The sequence below is a fragment of the Dromaius novaehollandiae genome, chromosome 1 (assembly GCF_036370855.1).
Source record: "Dromaius novaehollandiae isolate bDroNov1 chromosome 1, bDroNov1.hap1, whole genome shotgun sequence".
Classification (NCBI taxonomy): Eukaryota; Metazoa; Chordata; class Aves; order Casuariiformes; family Dromaiidae; genus Dromaius; species Dromaius novaehollandiae.
Genome location: NC_088098.1, coordinates 40,572,535 through 40,589,444, shown reverse-complemented (window position 1 = coordinate 40,589,444; position 16,910 = coordinate 40,572,535). Strand labels below are relative to the sequence as shown.

Genomic DNA, 16,910 nt, shown 5'->3' with positions numbered 1-16,910 from the left:
ATATTACTTCCGTGAATACATTTTAAAATGCTTTTAAAGACATATGACTTCAGACAGAATACAGGAGCAGTTGCCTTAAGCTAAAACATTCTACCCATATTGCTTTTCCTCAGTTTTATAGTTTTCAGAACAGGTCCCAGTGTCTTTATTAATTTTGTGTTTCAGAGACAAGAAAGATTTGCTGACAGATCACTCTTGGAAATGGAGAAAAGGGTGAGTTTCTGCCAAAAATTCTTAAGTACTCTAATTCGAGCTTTATTTTAATTTGTTTTGCAACCGCTGGCTTGGATATATTTTAGTGGGAACAGAAGCCTTTCTTATAACTTGCATTTTTTAGAAGATCTGGGGATTTTAGCATTCCAGCTGGTAATAAACGTGAGATACTGTGAGATGGAATTACTTTTAAGAATTGCCTCCAGATCACTTGTCGGTATGTGATAACTAGGTTCTGAACTCGACTGCCGGCCAGGATTCTGCCGCTTGCTGCGTGTTGTCCGAGGACAACGTCTGGCGCTCTAGAGGGTTAAGCAAATTCAGAGCGCCTCATCTTTTTATGAAATTCCAACATTCAGAGACTTAAATTTTCTCAGAACTTTCCAAAGGCATCTGTGTCATTTTATTAGTTACTACTGGTAATGAAATAGCTGTTTCTATCCCATAGGCATTAGATTTTAAACCAAGTAATGCTGTAAGATTAAGGATAATCTGTCGCTTGCCTTGTCCTGCAACTTTTTCCAGAGGAAATAAGGCACTGGAAGGCAGGAGGGCATTAAACTGGTGAACAGGGTGGGAAGAGGGGCATCAAGGTCAGAGGCAAGTTGACTGGGAGTGGGGGGTCATATAATAAATGGATATGTGAGATAGTCTATGGGATTTCAGAAGTTAGAGCCATGATATTTTTAGGCTGCAGTTTCACACTACTTTAAAATCCATCCCTATAAAAGTTTAGTTCTGCAACAATTTACAGCAGACTGAATTGGTGCTGTTGTGGTTCTGGCTTCCAGCGTGTCCCTGTTTATCTCAGTAATCATTTCAGATAATTATAGTGGCCTTTCAGCACCTATTTTTCCTTGACTTTTTTTTTTTTTTGGCTTTTCCATCCTGCTGTAGGCAATGATTTCATCAGCAGAAAAGTTTCATCATCAGCTTTAACTGGTTTTTTGCTTGCTACTATGACCACACAAGTGGACATTTTTAATTATTTCATAGATATGCAGCTGTATCCATTATTGTATGGATTCCAAGCTGCAGTTTATGTAATACTGCATAGCTTGACAGTATTTCAGTTTTAAGTTACTGCTTTGCTTTTTCCCAGAATAAGCTATTGCCTGAGAGAATTGTCTATAGTAGGAATTCTTGTACCTTTTTCTTGTAGGAGACACTTAACCCAACAGCAAAATGTTTTTTAGAAATGTTACTTTTTCTAAAGTTATTACTACCAAAGCTAGCAGATAAAAAGATAAATAAAGTTAGTGGTAATACTTTATGGCTGAAACCTGATTTACACAAGATTTAGGAGCTGGTCTATGTGGTTTATAATTTCAAACTTAATTCTTTTCAGACAAGAATTTAAAACAGGAATTTAGTTGTGATTGTTTTTTCCTTTATTTTCTTCTGACTTTTATTTAGACTAAAAGTTCTGATGCTATGAGTAATACTCAAAACATTGAGAAAGAGGGAATAAAACCACTCTATGTAGTAGCATTTGGTTTAGACTTCAGTTCTTTCTTAACAGCTGTATCAGAGGAATGAGTTCAGAGGCTGATGCAGCGTCAGCAGTCCAGTAGTCTTTCATACTAGCATTCCTAGTAACTAGATCACGTGAGTGATGACATATGGACATATCTCTAAATAGGTTCCCTTCATGAGAAATTAAATTATTTATAATACAACATTGTTAAAATCTGGAGTTGGTTTCACTAACTCTGGTGTCTGAAGCAGGCTTCTCAGATGCTAGTCATCAATACCAGACCTCTACAGATAAGTTTGCTAAATTCAGTTCAGATTGTCTGTGAATCTTTAAGGATAATTTTAAAGACATCTTTTTCATATGTGTATTGTAAGGGTATAAATGTGAAAGGTACGAATGTACGTTTTCCAAGTATAAGACTTCACTAAAATAAAACTAATGTTGAAGATGTATATGCAAGATACATAGAAAAATAGGGAGGGGAAAAGTAAAGTGGTGAGAATAAATGTGGTGACATAAAAGGCTGAACAGGCACAGCAGAAAAAAAGCTGAAGGCATCTATAATGGTGTTTTCAAGTGGAAACATAGTTTTTCAGTAAAGAAGATGGAAAAATTTATTAAGCCCATATTTTTTTAATTTTACTGCAGTGAATTTCTAAGCTTTGAATTTTATTTAAACTCAGCCTTCAAAAGCAGGTCTCCATGATGTGATTTGGTGATAAGTCGACATCGTTTATTTGAAAACTGAGTACACGTCCATTTGCATGGATATGGGTGTAGGCATCTGATCACAGCTCCAAAATCCCAGCAAGATAAGAGTTTTGCTAACAACATGTCACTATGAAAAGTACTTTAAAAGTGCTTTGTGGGATTTCATGTGACATGGTAGCAGAACTCAAATTGCAAGGTTTTGGTCTGGATCAGAATTGTAGGCACCTTGAACCAGCTTCCCCCAAATTTAGAATTCGTCATTTGGAAATTTGTTGTGGGGAGAGGAGTTATCTTGTTGATATTACTGAATATACAAATATGTGTAGGTATATACCTGTGTTTTATTTTTTAATAATTTTGTAGCTATAGGGTCAGTTTTTCAGCTATATAAATCAGTGTACCTTGATCACACTGTATCAAGGCTATGGTTCCGACTTGTTCTGATAAATACAGATGAGATACTGTCTTCTATACACTAAGAAACTGGCATGTATTTTTTTCATCTTGAGGAGAGCATCTATATTAGGGTTTTTGCTATTGGAAGTTTGTTGCTAAGAGGGAGTCTGGGTTTTTTTTGCACTCCTAACAAATCTATTCTAGCAAAACTGGAGTGCAAACATTTGAGAAATGGTGAAAGTTTGTGCTATTTTGTGTTCTTACAGGAAACAGGTATCCTGTAATCCTCTGTTATCTGTGGTTTGAATGGTCATTTGGAAAAGAAAGGCTTTCTGAAAATTAATTGATTGAAGGAACACAGATGAACAAATATAGTGAAAATGCCTAAACGTGCTTATCTGTGCAGTGGCACAGTGGGTTTATTCATGCGTTACTGAAAGAGGCATGCATTACTAAAACAGGCCTTAGGAATTTTCCTAGTTGTATGAACCGTTCACTTTGTCAAGAGGCTTACTAATCAGAACATTACTCTTACAACGAATCATAGATCTAGGCCAGTCCATTTAAATGTTTTTTTTATATAATATGAAGTATACAGAGTTAATTAAAATAAGTTTTAGACAAGCTTAACATACCTAGTTAAACAAATGCATCAAAAGGACTTCAGAATGTGTATTAGTAACTTGATTTTCTGACCATCTGAAATTTTGAGATTTATTTCATCAATCATTCACCTCTTGGTAATTGCACGAATTTTCAAATACGTCTTAAAGTAAGAGCACTGATAATATTATCTTACAAAACTAGTAGGTAACTGATACAATTCTAAGTAATGTAAGACGGTTTGGGTTTTTTGTTAGTCACTTGCTTACTGCAGTTAACTCACTGGTAGTTACTATGCCCATTACTATCAGTCAGTGTCATTATGGTAAAATTCTTAAAAGAATTAAGTACAATAAGTACTAACAACTGCAGTAATCTATTATTTTGCTAAACCTTTGCATTAGTTTTTTGCTAAAATGAGAAAATGTTGGGGAATAACTGCACTCTGATTAAACTAAATTCAAATGATTTGTATCTGAAAGGTGACCGGCAAGAGTCAGTATCTACTGGGCGGTATGATCTAACCAAAGTTTTAAACACCTCAGTCAATGCTGCTTGCTGTTTGCATAACACCATTGTATGCAGATGCATATGTACACTTTGCAATAATCTGTTGCTTTTGCCTTTCACACTTTGGAAAAATCTGAATGTAGAGTACTGAATAACCGCAGCTGCTTTTAAATGAGGCACACTGCATTGTCTGACACAAGGAAAGCAATCGAGCTATAAGCCCTGAAGTCTATTGCATTAGCTATTCATCTGTCACATGTCGAAAATGAGGTTTAAACTAAATAGTACCATTTAAAAAATACGAAGGTGTGTCTGCACTGCAGACTGTAGCATAGTATTAGAAAAACCTAAGCTAATTCAAAGTAAGCTAGCTTGGGTACCGTTGTCATCTTTGTAATCAAGACAACCTAAAGTGCTCTACAAAGGCTAATTTCTCCTGCTTCTCAGGTAAAAAGGAAAAAAAGAGAAAAATATACTAGAAACGCAGAAAATATTCAGGAAGCATTTACTCACGAAGCAGGTAGTCTTATGTGGCTAGGTTTCTTTGGTACTCAGCTAACCCATTTAATGTAAGTTTGGGTATATCTACACTACGTTGCAGTTTATAGTGCGCGCAGATCCAACTGAGCTGAGGCAGATGTTTCAGCTACATTTGCTTGTCTATGAAAGCGTACGCTTTTGTGCTTCTGTTTCTTTTAATATTCTTGTTTGTTTCTGATCATTTTCTGCATTTCTTGTATATTAAGCTATTATGAAAATAAGCTCTTATGAAAACCTAGCTTATGGAAAAATAAATCCAAACAAACAGTACTTACAAACTGTCTAAATCTGAGTAAAGGAAGGGGTATATTTTATAGGATTTGATGTACATTTTAATATCTCTTCCTCCTGAGCTGTTAAAATTCAATATTGTCAAATTTTCTATACATCACCGCCATCACAAGTTTCCTGTCCACACTGTGCTTTTGGTTGTATGATCTTTGAAACTTGAAGTATTTCACTATTCTCACAGTATTTACAAGAAGTAATTTTTTAAAAATGGGATTGTTCAATATTAACACACCTTTTGATTTAGGAAAGAAGAGCTCTAGAAAGAAGGATATCTGAAATGGAAGAGGAACTGAAAGTAAGTATAGTTGAACTATAGACAACAAAGTGTATGATTATGTCAGTGGTTGTAATCAGCATGTTGTCTGGCAGTATCACTAGCTGCTGTAATTTCACTAGAAAATAAGTAAATCATGGGCACATTTCCAAATCACTTATCTCATGTAATTTGTAGTGAAGTTGTTATTCTGGCATCAGCAGTCGTACACGTAGGACGTCTTGTTTTCCAAGAAAGTGCTGAGACTTACGCTTGTATAACAGACTGGTTGACAAGAAATATTCAAAGATGTTTAGAGTGAAACATACCTTAATCTGATGAAGACAGAATTTCAGTGTCTGTTTCTGATGTGATACTATATAATTTTTAACTTAAAAATAACTATAGCATATAATTCTGTAGATATTTAAGCATTAAATATTAGTCTATTTCATGATCTTTAAACTATGAATTAGAGAGCATAATGTTGCCCATATCAAACGAAAAACTTTTATTTGTCAAGAGTGAATAATTTCCATTTTTTTCAAATACATGTGAACTGAATCCCAGGAGGAAACCACTTTTGTAATAAATTTCTGGTGTATTTTTTTAACCAGTCGTGATAGGACTTTTCTAATGCTCTGGTTTACCACTGTTAAGCCATCTGATACAATTAAGATGACTGACAAACTCGTCAGATTTGTTTTATATTATACCCCAGGATGTAATATTGGATGGGTCCAACTGAACTGATAGAATTAAAATAGAACTTGAAATCTATTGGAACGTGATAAGATAGAAAATATTTTTGGACTCCATAATTTTAAAGGATTTTATCATCACTATTCTGAGATCTGACATTTGTCATTGATTAATAAAATTTCCTTTTGAAGCTCGTTTTTGAGCTCCCTCTGGTGCTTAGAAGCTGCATTAACTTCCAAATACTTTTCATTGAAATACATGCACTTAAGTTTTTGTTGATATAATAGACGCTTTCAAGCAGATGTAAGCAGAAGGCAGCCATGATGTCTTTAGCTACTTCAGATTCAGGCCAAGATAGTTTGCTGTAGTAGAGGCCACAAAGTCTGAGGTCCCTGAAGGGTCTTTATAAGTGAAATATGTAGAAAGCAAACTACAATATAGGAAAATAATTGTTTCTAAGAGTGGAAGACAGAGGATATGAGCTCTTATCATCAACCTGTAAATTACTGTTAGGGATGGCTGGGGTTGTGGGAAAAATAAAGAATGCAAATATCCTACTTTTTTGAAAAGCTTACTTTCAATAAGCAATACATACATGAAAGTTTTGAATTAAAGATTAAAACTCTTTTTATGATTTGTTGTACTGTCATGTAAAAGTATATGTTAAATGTGTGATTATTTACAGACATTTGAATAGGAGATTTAGGTTGTGGAATTAGGATGTTAAGTAAAGAATTCCAGGAATAACTCTCATTGTTAATGTATCCTGAACTGTTTTGGAAAGCTGTGACTAATCACTCCTGGTTCTTAGATTACTTTTCAAAAATGTGCCACTTGTTTGATACTTTCCTTTCACAGTGAGTTATCTACTTTAAACAGGAGTCTCTCTTTTAAGTTTTCTTTCAATTCTGCTCAACTCTGGTTCTTTTAAACATAATATGCATGCTTTTTTTTCTCTTGTTTTCACTCCTATTTCTTTGATTCCTGCAGAACCTACATCAAATAAAGCAGATTCAGTCTTTGAGACACATAAATGAGCGACTGGTGACTGAGAATAGGGCCTTGACCAGAGTGGTTGCCAAGCTGTCAGGGTCCTGTAGGCAGCTGCGGTCTGTGGACTTGTAATTTCTTCCTTCTCCTTTGTGTAGCCAGGCAGGTGTTGACATTTAGTGTGTGCTTGGGCAGAATTTCACTATTAACGGCTGTGTGTTGGACACGGACTTACTGCTCGAGTATGGAAGTGTGGCTAAAGCATGGTGTCTGCTGTTCCAGGTATAGTTTCTTGTTGCAGATGTGTTGGTATGGTGTGGTATAGTCCTCACTAGCACCGAAGCTTGTATATTTTGTACTTGAAGATAATTTGGCAACGATTCAAGAGACCTTTGACTTGTTAAAACCTCAGCAACAGTTTGAAGGGATTTTAGCTAGCACTAGGATACGCTGAAGTCACTCCCTTGTTTTGATATGTATGTAAACTCTCAAATTGGTAGATTTAACTCTAGTTTTCTAACACAGATAACTTAAGAATTGACCTTGCTCTCTGCAGTATGATTAAAATGCATAGAATTGAAACAAACCCGGTCTGAACTAAAGAATGTCCGAAAAGTGCTTTCAGTACTGTGCACTTCTGAACATTTGCATTAGCAACTTTCTTACATTTGTGTCTTTAGGGTTTAGGGAGGATCAAAGTCTTTACTTTTTTCAAAAATGTATCAGAGATTCTAGTCAATTAATGTTTTCATATATGAACTTCCTGTGGTTCTGGACAATCCTTATATTTTTCTAAGAGGATTCAGACTAAGCTTAAAATACCCAGTTTTAGCACTGATTTGAAGGTTATTAATTTGTATTACTGTACATGTAGGCATTCAAACTGGGGACCAGAATCCTATCAGACAAAGACGATAGAAAGACAGATGCACAAAAAATGTCCCTACTGTTGTAGATGTGTCACATTGCTTACTGGGTCATCAGTCTCCTCCAGTTAAAGGCATGAGCTATTTGTTGCCTTTAGTGCTATTGGAGGGCTGTTCCAGAAAACCACTGAAGGCTCAAAACATCTATGAGGAACAAAATGTGGTTTCATTGCAGACCAAACCCGTTAGCCTTTCCTCTTCTTACTGGATAATAACTGTATAGGATGAAAGTTTCAGTGAGCTTTTAAGATCTGTAGGTGAAAAGAAAATAATTTTCCTTCTGCACAGTGGCTCTTGCTAAAGTACTTCTCCCCTCACCCTTCCCTCTTAGAAGCAGAGATGAGGATATATTTTTTCATTCTGCTCACAGGGTCAGATCATAGCTTTTCCCCACTAAGAGGCATGAAATAAATAGGTTTATCCTTTGGCTTCACATCTTCCTGAAGTCGATCTAACAGTAGGATGTGGACGGAAAGCTTGTTCCTGGTCCAGGCCCTGCATTCCTGACCGTTCCCTTGTATTAACCCTTGCTGAGTGAGTCAGATCTGCTCACTGACCTGGCTGAAAACCAATCTTGTGATTCGTTATGTCACTTGCTCCATCTTACCTGATAGTTGCCGTGTCGCTAAACCTAATGTACAGAAAGCAGCAGGAGCATGTTGCTGCTGGCGAAGGAGCATGTTGCTGCTGGGGAAGGGAGAGCTGCCCCTTCAGGGCCGCCTGTCTTGCATCAGCTTCAGCTAACAATGTGGTTTTTCAACACAACGGAGCTAATCCAATGACTGTTGCCCACAGCTGCGCGTTCCTACCATCTTTATTTGTGCTAGCACTGGCATTCCTTTACCCGTGGTAAGCCAGTTCAGGGTGTTAAATCACAGAAAACTATTCAGTATTCCTTTTTGTAGGGGGAGTTTTCAAAGCCAGATTATCCTGGAGTTCGAGAAGCTGTGGTAGCAAACGGAAAGCAATGGAAACGCAGCGGGGAGGTTTGACGTTACCTCTTTAGGTGGTAGCTTAGTCATTGCAGTGTGGCTGACTAATCTGAACAGGTTCCCTAATAGTTCATGAGCTTTTTATAACCTAAACTTTTACACAGTGATTTTGTATGTAAAAACTGTTAGATTCTACAGCAAACACAGGCATTATTATTACTGTACAAATCTGAGTTGGCTCCACATGTCAGGTGATTGTTGAATAATTATTTGCTCAACTTCAGCACTGCAAAGTTACCAGCTAATCCTATAATATAGATAGGCAAAATAGTGCATTTGTAATTTTATTCAAAAATCTCGTCACAGAAAGATACTCTCCTATTTTATTGGGAAGTATTGACAGTATCAAGTACAGTATGTAGCTGTAATTACACTGAGTTTACTGCTAAGCTATTTTTTCTGTCTCTCCACAGTAAAGGTGTGTGGTGCCACCTCACAGGAAGTATTAGTACTGTAGGAATTCAGTGTGCCTCTAAAATTGTATAAATATCTTTGGCTCGGTTTAAAACACTTTGGGATTAGTATAGATGGGAAGCATAAGCATTTTAGTTGTGCTATTTGAATTTATCTTTCCTGATCGATCTCCTGTTATCCATAACTGCCTTTGTCTGCTATCAGCTTTCCCATATTCTTTAGCAGATTCGCTAACAAAAGAGAAGATATTTTGTTAATGCATGTTCTACCTATTAGTTTAATCAGGATTAAAACCTATTTATAGGGACTCACAGACTATGAAATGGTACTGGATTATGTTAAGGCTCTAAATTTGAACAGTGGCTGCTTTGTTAGGATGGGAGTTCAACAGAAAAAATACCAGTTTGTGAGTCTGCTTGTGTGTATTAAGCATTATTGATTGCAGCTCCCTGGTCAGTAAGTTGAAACAGGACTGTGGAGTTAGTGGAGCTGCTCTGAGATTTCACTGGAAGGCATACAAAATGGCATTTGTTAAATACACAGTTAACAAGACCAAAACCAAACTCTGTTGTGCATGGCTTGATGAAGGCTGTTGCAGTTCCACGTAGGATGTTTTGCATGAAGCCCGTAACAAATTGGACAGCAGGAAAGAAAGGTGTTAGTTGCATTTACTGAACAAACAGCTATTTCATTGTTTGTAGATACACGCCATAGAACAGGCCCAGGTTTATCATAATATAACAGGTGCACACACAAATGCATGGTGCAGGTGCCTGTTATCTGCATGTGACCCATAGCGTGTGTTATCTCAGACAACAGTAGTAGTGTGGTTAGACAGTCTCCAGGCTGGATTTTGCCCCTCCTTTTCCTAACAGAACCTACCCATTATCCAAACAAGACACTAAGAGCTGAGGTCATAAATTCAAGATGTCAGAAGCAAAACCATGGAAAGCATTTTCTATGTGCGTACATTAGAATAATCTTCAATAATCTGATTGCTTCCTGTTTTTTTCTTCTTGCAGGCACTCTGTTTTATTCAGTAAATGGCAACATTTCAACATATTTTAAAATTCTACTCATTGTTCAGTGTGCAGTTCCGTGTTTAACTTGCACTGTCCAAACTTACAGAATACAAAATTATTTCCTCTTAGTTTTTTTGTGAATTTTCTCATTGCATCATGAGTTTTGCAAAAAGTAATTAAATGTGCCTTCATAGTAGACATGTGATATGAGATGGTAGTATTACCTTATTTAATAGCTTAGAAAACATAACACAGGTCATATTTGAAATTGTCAAATGATTACTTGAGCTGCCCCATTTCAAATACTTTGACATGATTTTTCAAAGTAATCAGCATTTTACAATACTTTATGTTCGGAGCACAGCTTTCACTTGACTATAATTGAAATTGTAGAATTAAGGAATTCAGAGCGGCTCTCTGTGAAAAGCTTGATTTTGGTGGCTTGCCCAAAGCACTCTGGAGCAGAGATGGAATCCAGTTTAGCAGAATGATTTTTACGTGGTCTGACTGTGCACACCACCTTTTTTTCCTCTTGCGTTATCCTGCCTTCATTTCACATCTTCCAGTATATGCAGGTGAAGAAACTAGAGCTGTTATAACCAGAGACTCCTTTAGTGCACTGTCAGGGTTCACTCTCTGAGAGGGTCTGCTGTTTGGTGAACTGCTTATGGACAGTAATCTTGTGGAGAAAATGTGTAAAAGAAGCCTGTACTGTAATGCACAGTTAATTAATGCTGTATTTTTAAATTTCTCAGTTCCTTCTGTTTCACAGTAGTGTTTTGAATATAATGGGGTTAAAAGTATAATTTTGTTAGAATAAAATGGAAACAAAACTAGGGGGAAGGAAATTTCATCATGAAAAAATACGTAGCTATTGTTTCATAGGTCATCAGTTGGACTTAGACCTCTTGCATGTTTGTGCACCAGAGGTTACTGAACAACCACTCTGCAGGAACAGGCTGTTGCCTCCTATGTAAACCACCTGCTAGAAACTGTATACATAATTTAGCCAGGAGTTTTATGGGTGGTTTGTTATCAGTCTGTGAATGTAGATATTGAGAATTTCTGAGATTACTTTTAGTTTCTCCAGCAAGTTACAGTTTACTGGTACAAACCTCTGTGCACTGACTTGTCCTCCTTTCCTGCCTGATCCTGTCCAGCTCTCACCTCACTTGGCTCCTGCCTTTCCAGCCTTTGTGCTTGTGTGTCACCTGTCTCCTGTGACAACCTTAACTTGCCATCTTCTAGCTTGTATGCCTGAGTGTGCAGCCTAGTGTTTCAGTGATATTTTGTGTGTTTGTGAGCCATCCTGTTCAGAGATCGATCTCAAATTGTAGGATGTATGCTTGAACACAAGTCTTTGGAAGATTAATGCTGTGAGTTAATGTGCTGAATCACTTGGTATCTGATCCAGGGTGGAATCCTCCAAGAGCACAGTGATAGATATGATTAGCCACAGTATTTTATTTTGAAACAGTGCAAGTGTAGTATAGACAGACCTCTTTAAATCATCAGTAATAAAAAATTTTTGGTTTTACACTTCTAGCATCTGAAGCATTTAATTACTTTCCTCATGCTACTATAAATGCTTTTGTGCAGAAGCTTCTCATCCTCACCACTCAGATTTAGCGCATGCAGTCTGAGCATATGAAAACTCCTAATCTATAACTCCTAACTGTATCATGCTAAAAGGTGAGATTTTTCTGAACTGCTGATAAGGAGGAGAATAACTGCCAAAGTACTTACTTTGAATGAAGATTTTTATCCCCAATGCTTGTCTAGTCTTGTTGCTTTTGCTTAGAGTATAACAACAAATAACCATTGTGTTTCATTTTTGATAGATGCTACCAGATCTGAAGGCAGACAACCAGAGGCTAAAAGATGAAAATGGGGCCTTGATCAGAGTTATAAGCAAACTTTCCAAATAAAGGGTTTACTACAGCAGCAAATAACGGTATTGCACATCACTAGTAACTCCAGTGGACCATAGTATGGCAGTCACTGGAAGTGTGGGAAGATCCCCTGGAGACTGTCATTTTCAGATATCCTGCCAAACGCCCTCTTACCTGTGTGTTTTTTTTGTATCAAGATCATTGTTTCTGTTAAAATGCAGCTGCTGAGAAGATAAAATGACTGAGAAATCTTGTTTACAGCTACAGCATAATAAGGAAAGTGTTCAAGGCCAGATACGCCTCAGATATTTAACCAGTAAGCCTTAGTTGTACATAAACACTTTTACATCAACAAAAGCTTTCAGCTCTCACAGAAGACAGTTACTCAATAACGTTTTTGTTGTGCCACAATTCCCAGTTTTTTTCTATACTCAGTTTTTCTTTAAATCTTAAGTTTGGATTTGTTTTTTTTCCCTTCTAATTATTCATGTACCAGATTTTCTTGTACAGTGTTTTCACAGCTTTACCATTTGCAGAGACCACACATCCTTTTCAATTACATATTTGTGTAGCTACCTAGAGTTGTATTGTCCAGCCACCTGGAACAGAGATGTTTGGTGGAACATTTGCTTTCACTGTTTGTGCAATATGCATTTATTTCCTATACAAAATGCTTTAAAAGTCAGTTGAAACTAGAATTATTTTAAGAGTCCTGTTTTCTGCCTTTATTGGTCACTTTAAAAAAAAAAAAAAAAGTTTGTAGTGAGAGATGTTAGATCCTGTAATTGTCACATTCATTTGAGCAGGTACTGAGTGATGCTGTATATATAAATGTGTACTGGTTTGATTTTTCAGACCACCACGTGGCATGCTTGAATATATTTCCCTATTGCAAATGTCTGTTAATGCAAATTAGGCTACTCCAGAATAGTGTGTTTAACAAAGTTCATTAATTTCTATGGTATAAAGAATTTAGACATTGTACATTGTATGGAGCCCTATCTTTACAAAAGGTCTAAACTATATAAAATACTTTATTATCTTTTCCTCCCATTTTTTTCATTTGATAGTGTTCACCATAATAAAAATTGCATAAATATAACTGCTTCACTACATTTCACATACCTGTATTTATCTGAGTGCTGTCCAAAACTGTTGTGCTAGCCAAAGTAATGTTACTAAATCATTGAAAAACATAACCCATTACACTTACATTAATGTTTATATGCACTGTTGTTGCCATGTAAGAAGGCATCTAATTTGATAACACCATCATGTCAGACCATTTTATACATTTCAGTGGCCTTTAAAAACAAAAAAGTATTTAAGTGAAGATCGCTTTTGTTAGAAACAAACAGCTTTTATATTTTCACTAAACCATTCAGAATATGACATCTTATTGGCACATAGTTTATTGCCTAAAACCACTGAACAGATCAGCCATTAAAACAAATTGTACATTGTAAAGCTTGTAGTAGCTATTGTATTATTGATTATATTGTATACTATATTAAATGTGAATTTGTACCCCTTCATTTAAAAAGGTCATTGTGTTCTACTGCCTACTTGGGGGTGGGGGGTAGTTTTATGGGGGTGGGATATGTTTTGGTAAGGAAGATATGATGTCCTCTCTCTGTTGATTGGTTTTTTGAAGATGTAAGGTTATGCTCTTACTACCAAGCTCAGGATTCTTGATTTTAAAGGTACACGGATAGTTTGAGATATCTTATTGTAATAGATCTGTATGAGAGGTGGGTCTGAACCATAGGGAACTTCCATTGTCTTATGCTAACATAAAAAAAAGCAAAGAATTGAACAGTTTGAATGGCTGCAACGTATTGAGTTCTGTTACAAGACAGTTAGGCATATTCTGGATTATATTTGGTAAAGTTTGGGTGCCTGTGAATGATTAAATACGTGTTTCTAATATTTTAGTGTTTTATATTTAGGTTATTTATTCTTTATATCTAAAAAAATGAATGGCTACTGTGCTATATTGATTTTATTGGTAGTACTGAGCAGACCTTGTATCTGCATGAAACTAGTTGCAAAACCCACTATTTTGGAAAAAAAAATGTATTTTGACATATACAAATAAAATGAATACAAACTATTTTAAATGTGTGAAAGTTTTACTGAGAAGACATTGAAATTTGTTATGAATTTAAACCATGTTATAAGTTTGCTATTTAAATTCTTTGGGCATTTTTCATTCATTGCGTTACTTGGATGCAAAAGTTCAAGTACTTTTCAAAGATTGTAATCAAATTGTGATTATTTGCACATCATTGTACATGCACATCTGTAAATGCAACAGTAAAAATGCCATATTTATGCAATCTGTAACAACTTGGACAAATGTTTATATATTTTACATAAACCTGTCTGTGTGCAGAATCTGAGAACCATTTTTTATGCGATATTACCTGAATCTCAAAAAGCAGCTGCTAAACGTGTGTGATCATCATGTTGTACTAGTTGTCTTGCAAACAAACACATCCCCAGAAAATCCTGCTACCACAGAGACAAAATTATAGTGGAGGACTGTTATTATTTAGGGGGACAGTTGAAACAGGAGCAGTACCTTACTGCTAGTTGCTGGCTCTGGCTAAGCTTGATTAAATGGATAACACAGGAAGATGGTAATTCAAAACAGCAACTTATACTTTCAGGATACTTCTCTCAGTGTGGAGGGGGATCTTTCTGTGCCAGAATTAACATCAAATAAACTTGGAAGCACGGAAGTAGACAGTGCTTGAGAGTTAGAGGCAAAGGGAACACCCAGAAGCATCCACAGCCATTAACAAAGTCTAACCCTGAGCAGAGGAGCAACTGCATGTGGGAAGGCTGTGCAAGTGGCACAAATCCCTGGCAGATTAGGGAGTGTGTCTGTCAGGACTGTGTGACTTCGTGGCTCCATTTCTAACTTTAGCCACTGCCTAGAATAAGAGACTTTGGAGTTGGAACGTCACTTTTTCCAGCCCTGCCTCCCTCATCGCAAATGATTTCCTTTAGACCTTCCCAATTCTTCCATACTGCTTTCAGCCTTTTGCTACTGCCTTTCCAGCCTCCAAAAAGAGTAGCTATGATTAATACTGTTTTCTTTCTCACTCTGTGGAGTTCATTGCACAAGGTACAAAGCATAAGGGTCTCAGTGTCTCTATATTCAGAATAGTCCTCCATGCTAAAATTTGGTTTGTGCTCAGATTAATATTAAAACAAAAGGGTTTAGTCCTACTGTGTGGGTATTTATCTTACTTGTTCAATATTCCTAGCCATGAGGGTTTGGGGTTTTTTTTGTTTGTTTGGTTGCTTGCTTTTTCTTAAGAGAAAGTGTGTTGTCTTAGAACAAATGCTGTCTGGTTTCCTTTTTTAAAAAAGTAAATATTTACATGTCATTTTATAGAAGGAAGAAAAAAGCCTGCTTTTGGGGAGCTGAAGATACCTGCTTTAGGAGATGTGGGTCAAGGGAGACGTCCATTTTTCCTTTTGCCTTTAGCATACAGAATCTGGGCTCCTAATGGGCTTCTGTCCCTGTTACCTGACTTAACAATCATGTTTCTATTCAATAGTGAGCAGTCACCACTTAATGCCAGGCAAATGAGTATGACCACAGATAGAAAATCTGCAGCGCTAAAGAAGAGCAGGTGGCAAGGAAGAAGTATGCTGCAATGCCAGAAACCGAAAAGCAACACCGTGTCAGAAAATGAACATTCATGTGGGCAAAGGTCGTGGACATGAGAACTGGTTGGAAGTCAGTTCGCAGCCCCACAGTATGTGAATTCCTGAACAGAGAAAAACAGTCCAAAGTTAGCAATATTATAAATTATGCCTTCTTGTTCTGCTTTTAATACTACTTAGAAGAGGTATTAATTTTTTTTCTGAATTAAGTTACGGTAAGGAAAATAATGATTACATGGACTCTTACTTGACCTGGGTGATCCTGTACGTGGCTTGACTCTACGCAGCTGGCGTTTTACCTTTCCTTTATGAGCAGCCTGTCTTCAGCTTGCGGTCTTGCCTGCCTGTGTGACACCAGCTCTTCTGCGAAGGAACCCCAAAGGGTCTCCTTTGCCTCTGTCACGTTGCTCGTGATACTGGGCAGAAGTGTAAATGGGGGCTGTCGGATCCACCACGCCGCCGGGAAGCGCAGCCACCGATCTTCCTGGGAGCTGCAGCTGGGCGTCCCGCAAGAGCAGCCAGGCTCTGTTAGGCAAAGGATGTACGGGGGTCTTGGCTGGTGGCTTTGGCCTCCAGCCTGGCCACGGGGTTGCTCCTGTGCAGCCAGTGGGGAAGGTGTAGGCAACTAAGTTTTTAGTTAGACTGAAACTAACTTTTCCCCTCCGAGCTGTCTCTTTGCCTTCTTTTAGTTGACGTAATATTGCCGTGAGGCATACTGTAGCCAGTAGGTAGTTCTGATACTGCCATTGTGCAACTGATAGGTTAATGCAAGTTTTGCAGATGAAATTTAATTTCCAGCTGCAGTCCTAAAGACTTTGTCGCAGGAAAACATAAGACTGATTCACTGAACAGTGTAGAGTTTAAAAAGAAAAACTCTCCAGTCGTACAAACGTTACATAATTTTGTGTGACGTTTGTTTTTAAAGGGAGTGGGGAAATGGTTGCAGCTGCACTGTAAAGGGCTGCTTTCCCACCTGTTTAAATTTCTTTGTGACTTTTCATTAAGTCTTGCAATTGCATCTTTTGCTTAAATGGCTTATGAAATAACCATAATCCTTCATTTCTAAAATAGCTTATGTAGAATTTTCAGTGCTGACTTTCTGCAGCTTCTTAAACAGAAAACTCTGGAAGCTTACAATACTGTTGCCATAGGATTGTTGTAATTTTATAAAAAAGGGTATATTGGGGGGTTTAAATCCTAGCTTTGCTGGAGGCCTGCTAGTCATAGCTGTGGAATTACAGTTTTTTTGCCCCTCTGGGAATAGCCAGTCTGTCTGTTTTGGGATAGAGGAGACAAT

The 16,910-nt window shown here is 37.1% G+C and overlaps 1 protein-coding gene across 5 annotated transcripts in view; it reads left to right on the top strand.

Annotated features, from left to right (window-relative positions):
* The window catches only part of PPP1R12A (protein phosphatase 1 regulatory subunit 12A), a 129,932-nt gene extending 115,887 nt beyond the window's left edge, over positions 1-14,045 (top strand). For 3 of the 5 annotated variants that reach the window (XM_026100413.2, XM_064509513.1, XM_026100412.2), the window contains 3 exons: positions 166-213; positions 4,986-5,036; positions 11,882-14,045. In XM_026100413.2, the coding sequence (XP_025956198.1) occupies positions 166-213; positions 4,986-5,036; positions 11,882-11,968 (186 nt within the window). In that variant the 3' untranslated portion in view covers positions 11,969-14,045. Of the gene's footprint in view, positions 1-165; positions 214-3,882; positions 3,914-4,985; positions 5,037-11,881 lie in introns of all 5 variants that reach the window. The other 2 variants (XM_064509508.1, XM_064509504.1) reach the window with 2 other exon arrangements.
* The last annotated feature ends 2,865 nt before the right edge of the window (positions 14,046-16,910 follow it).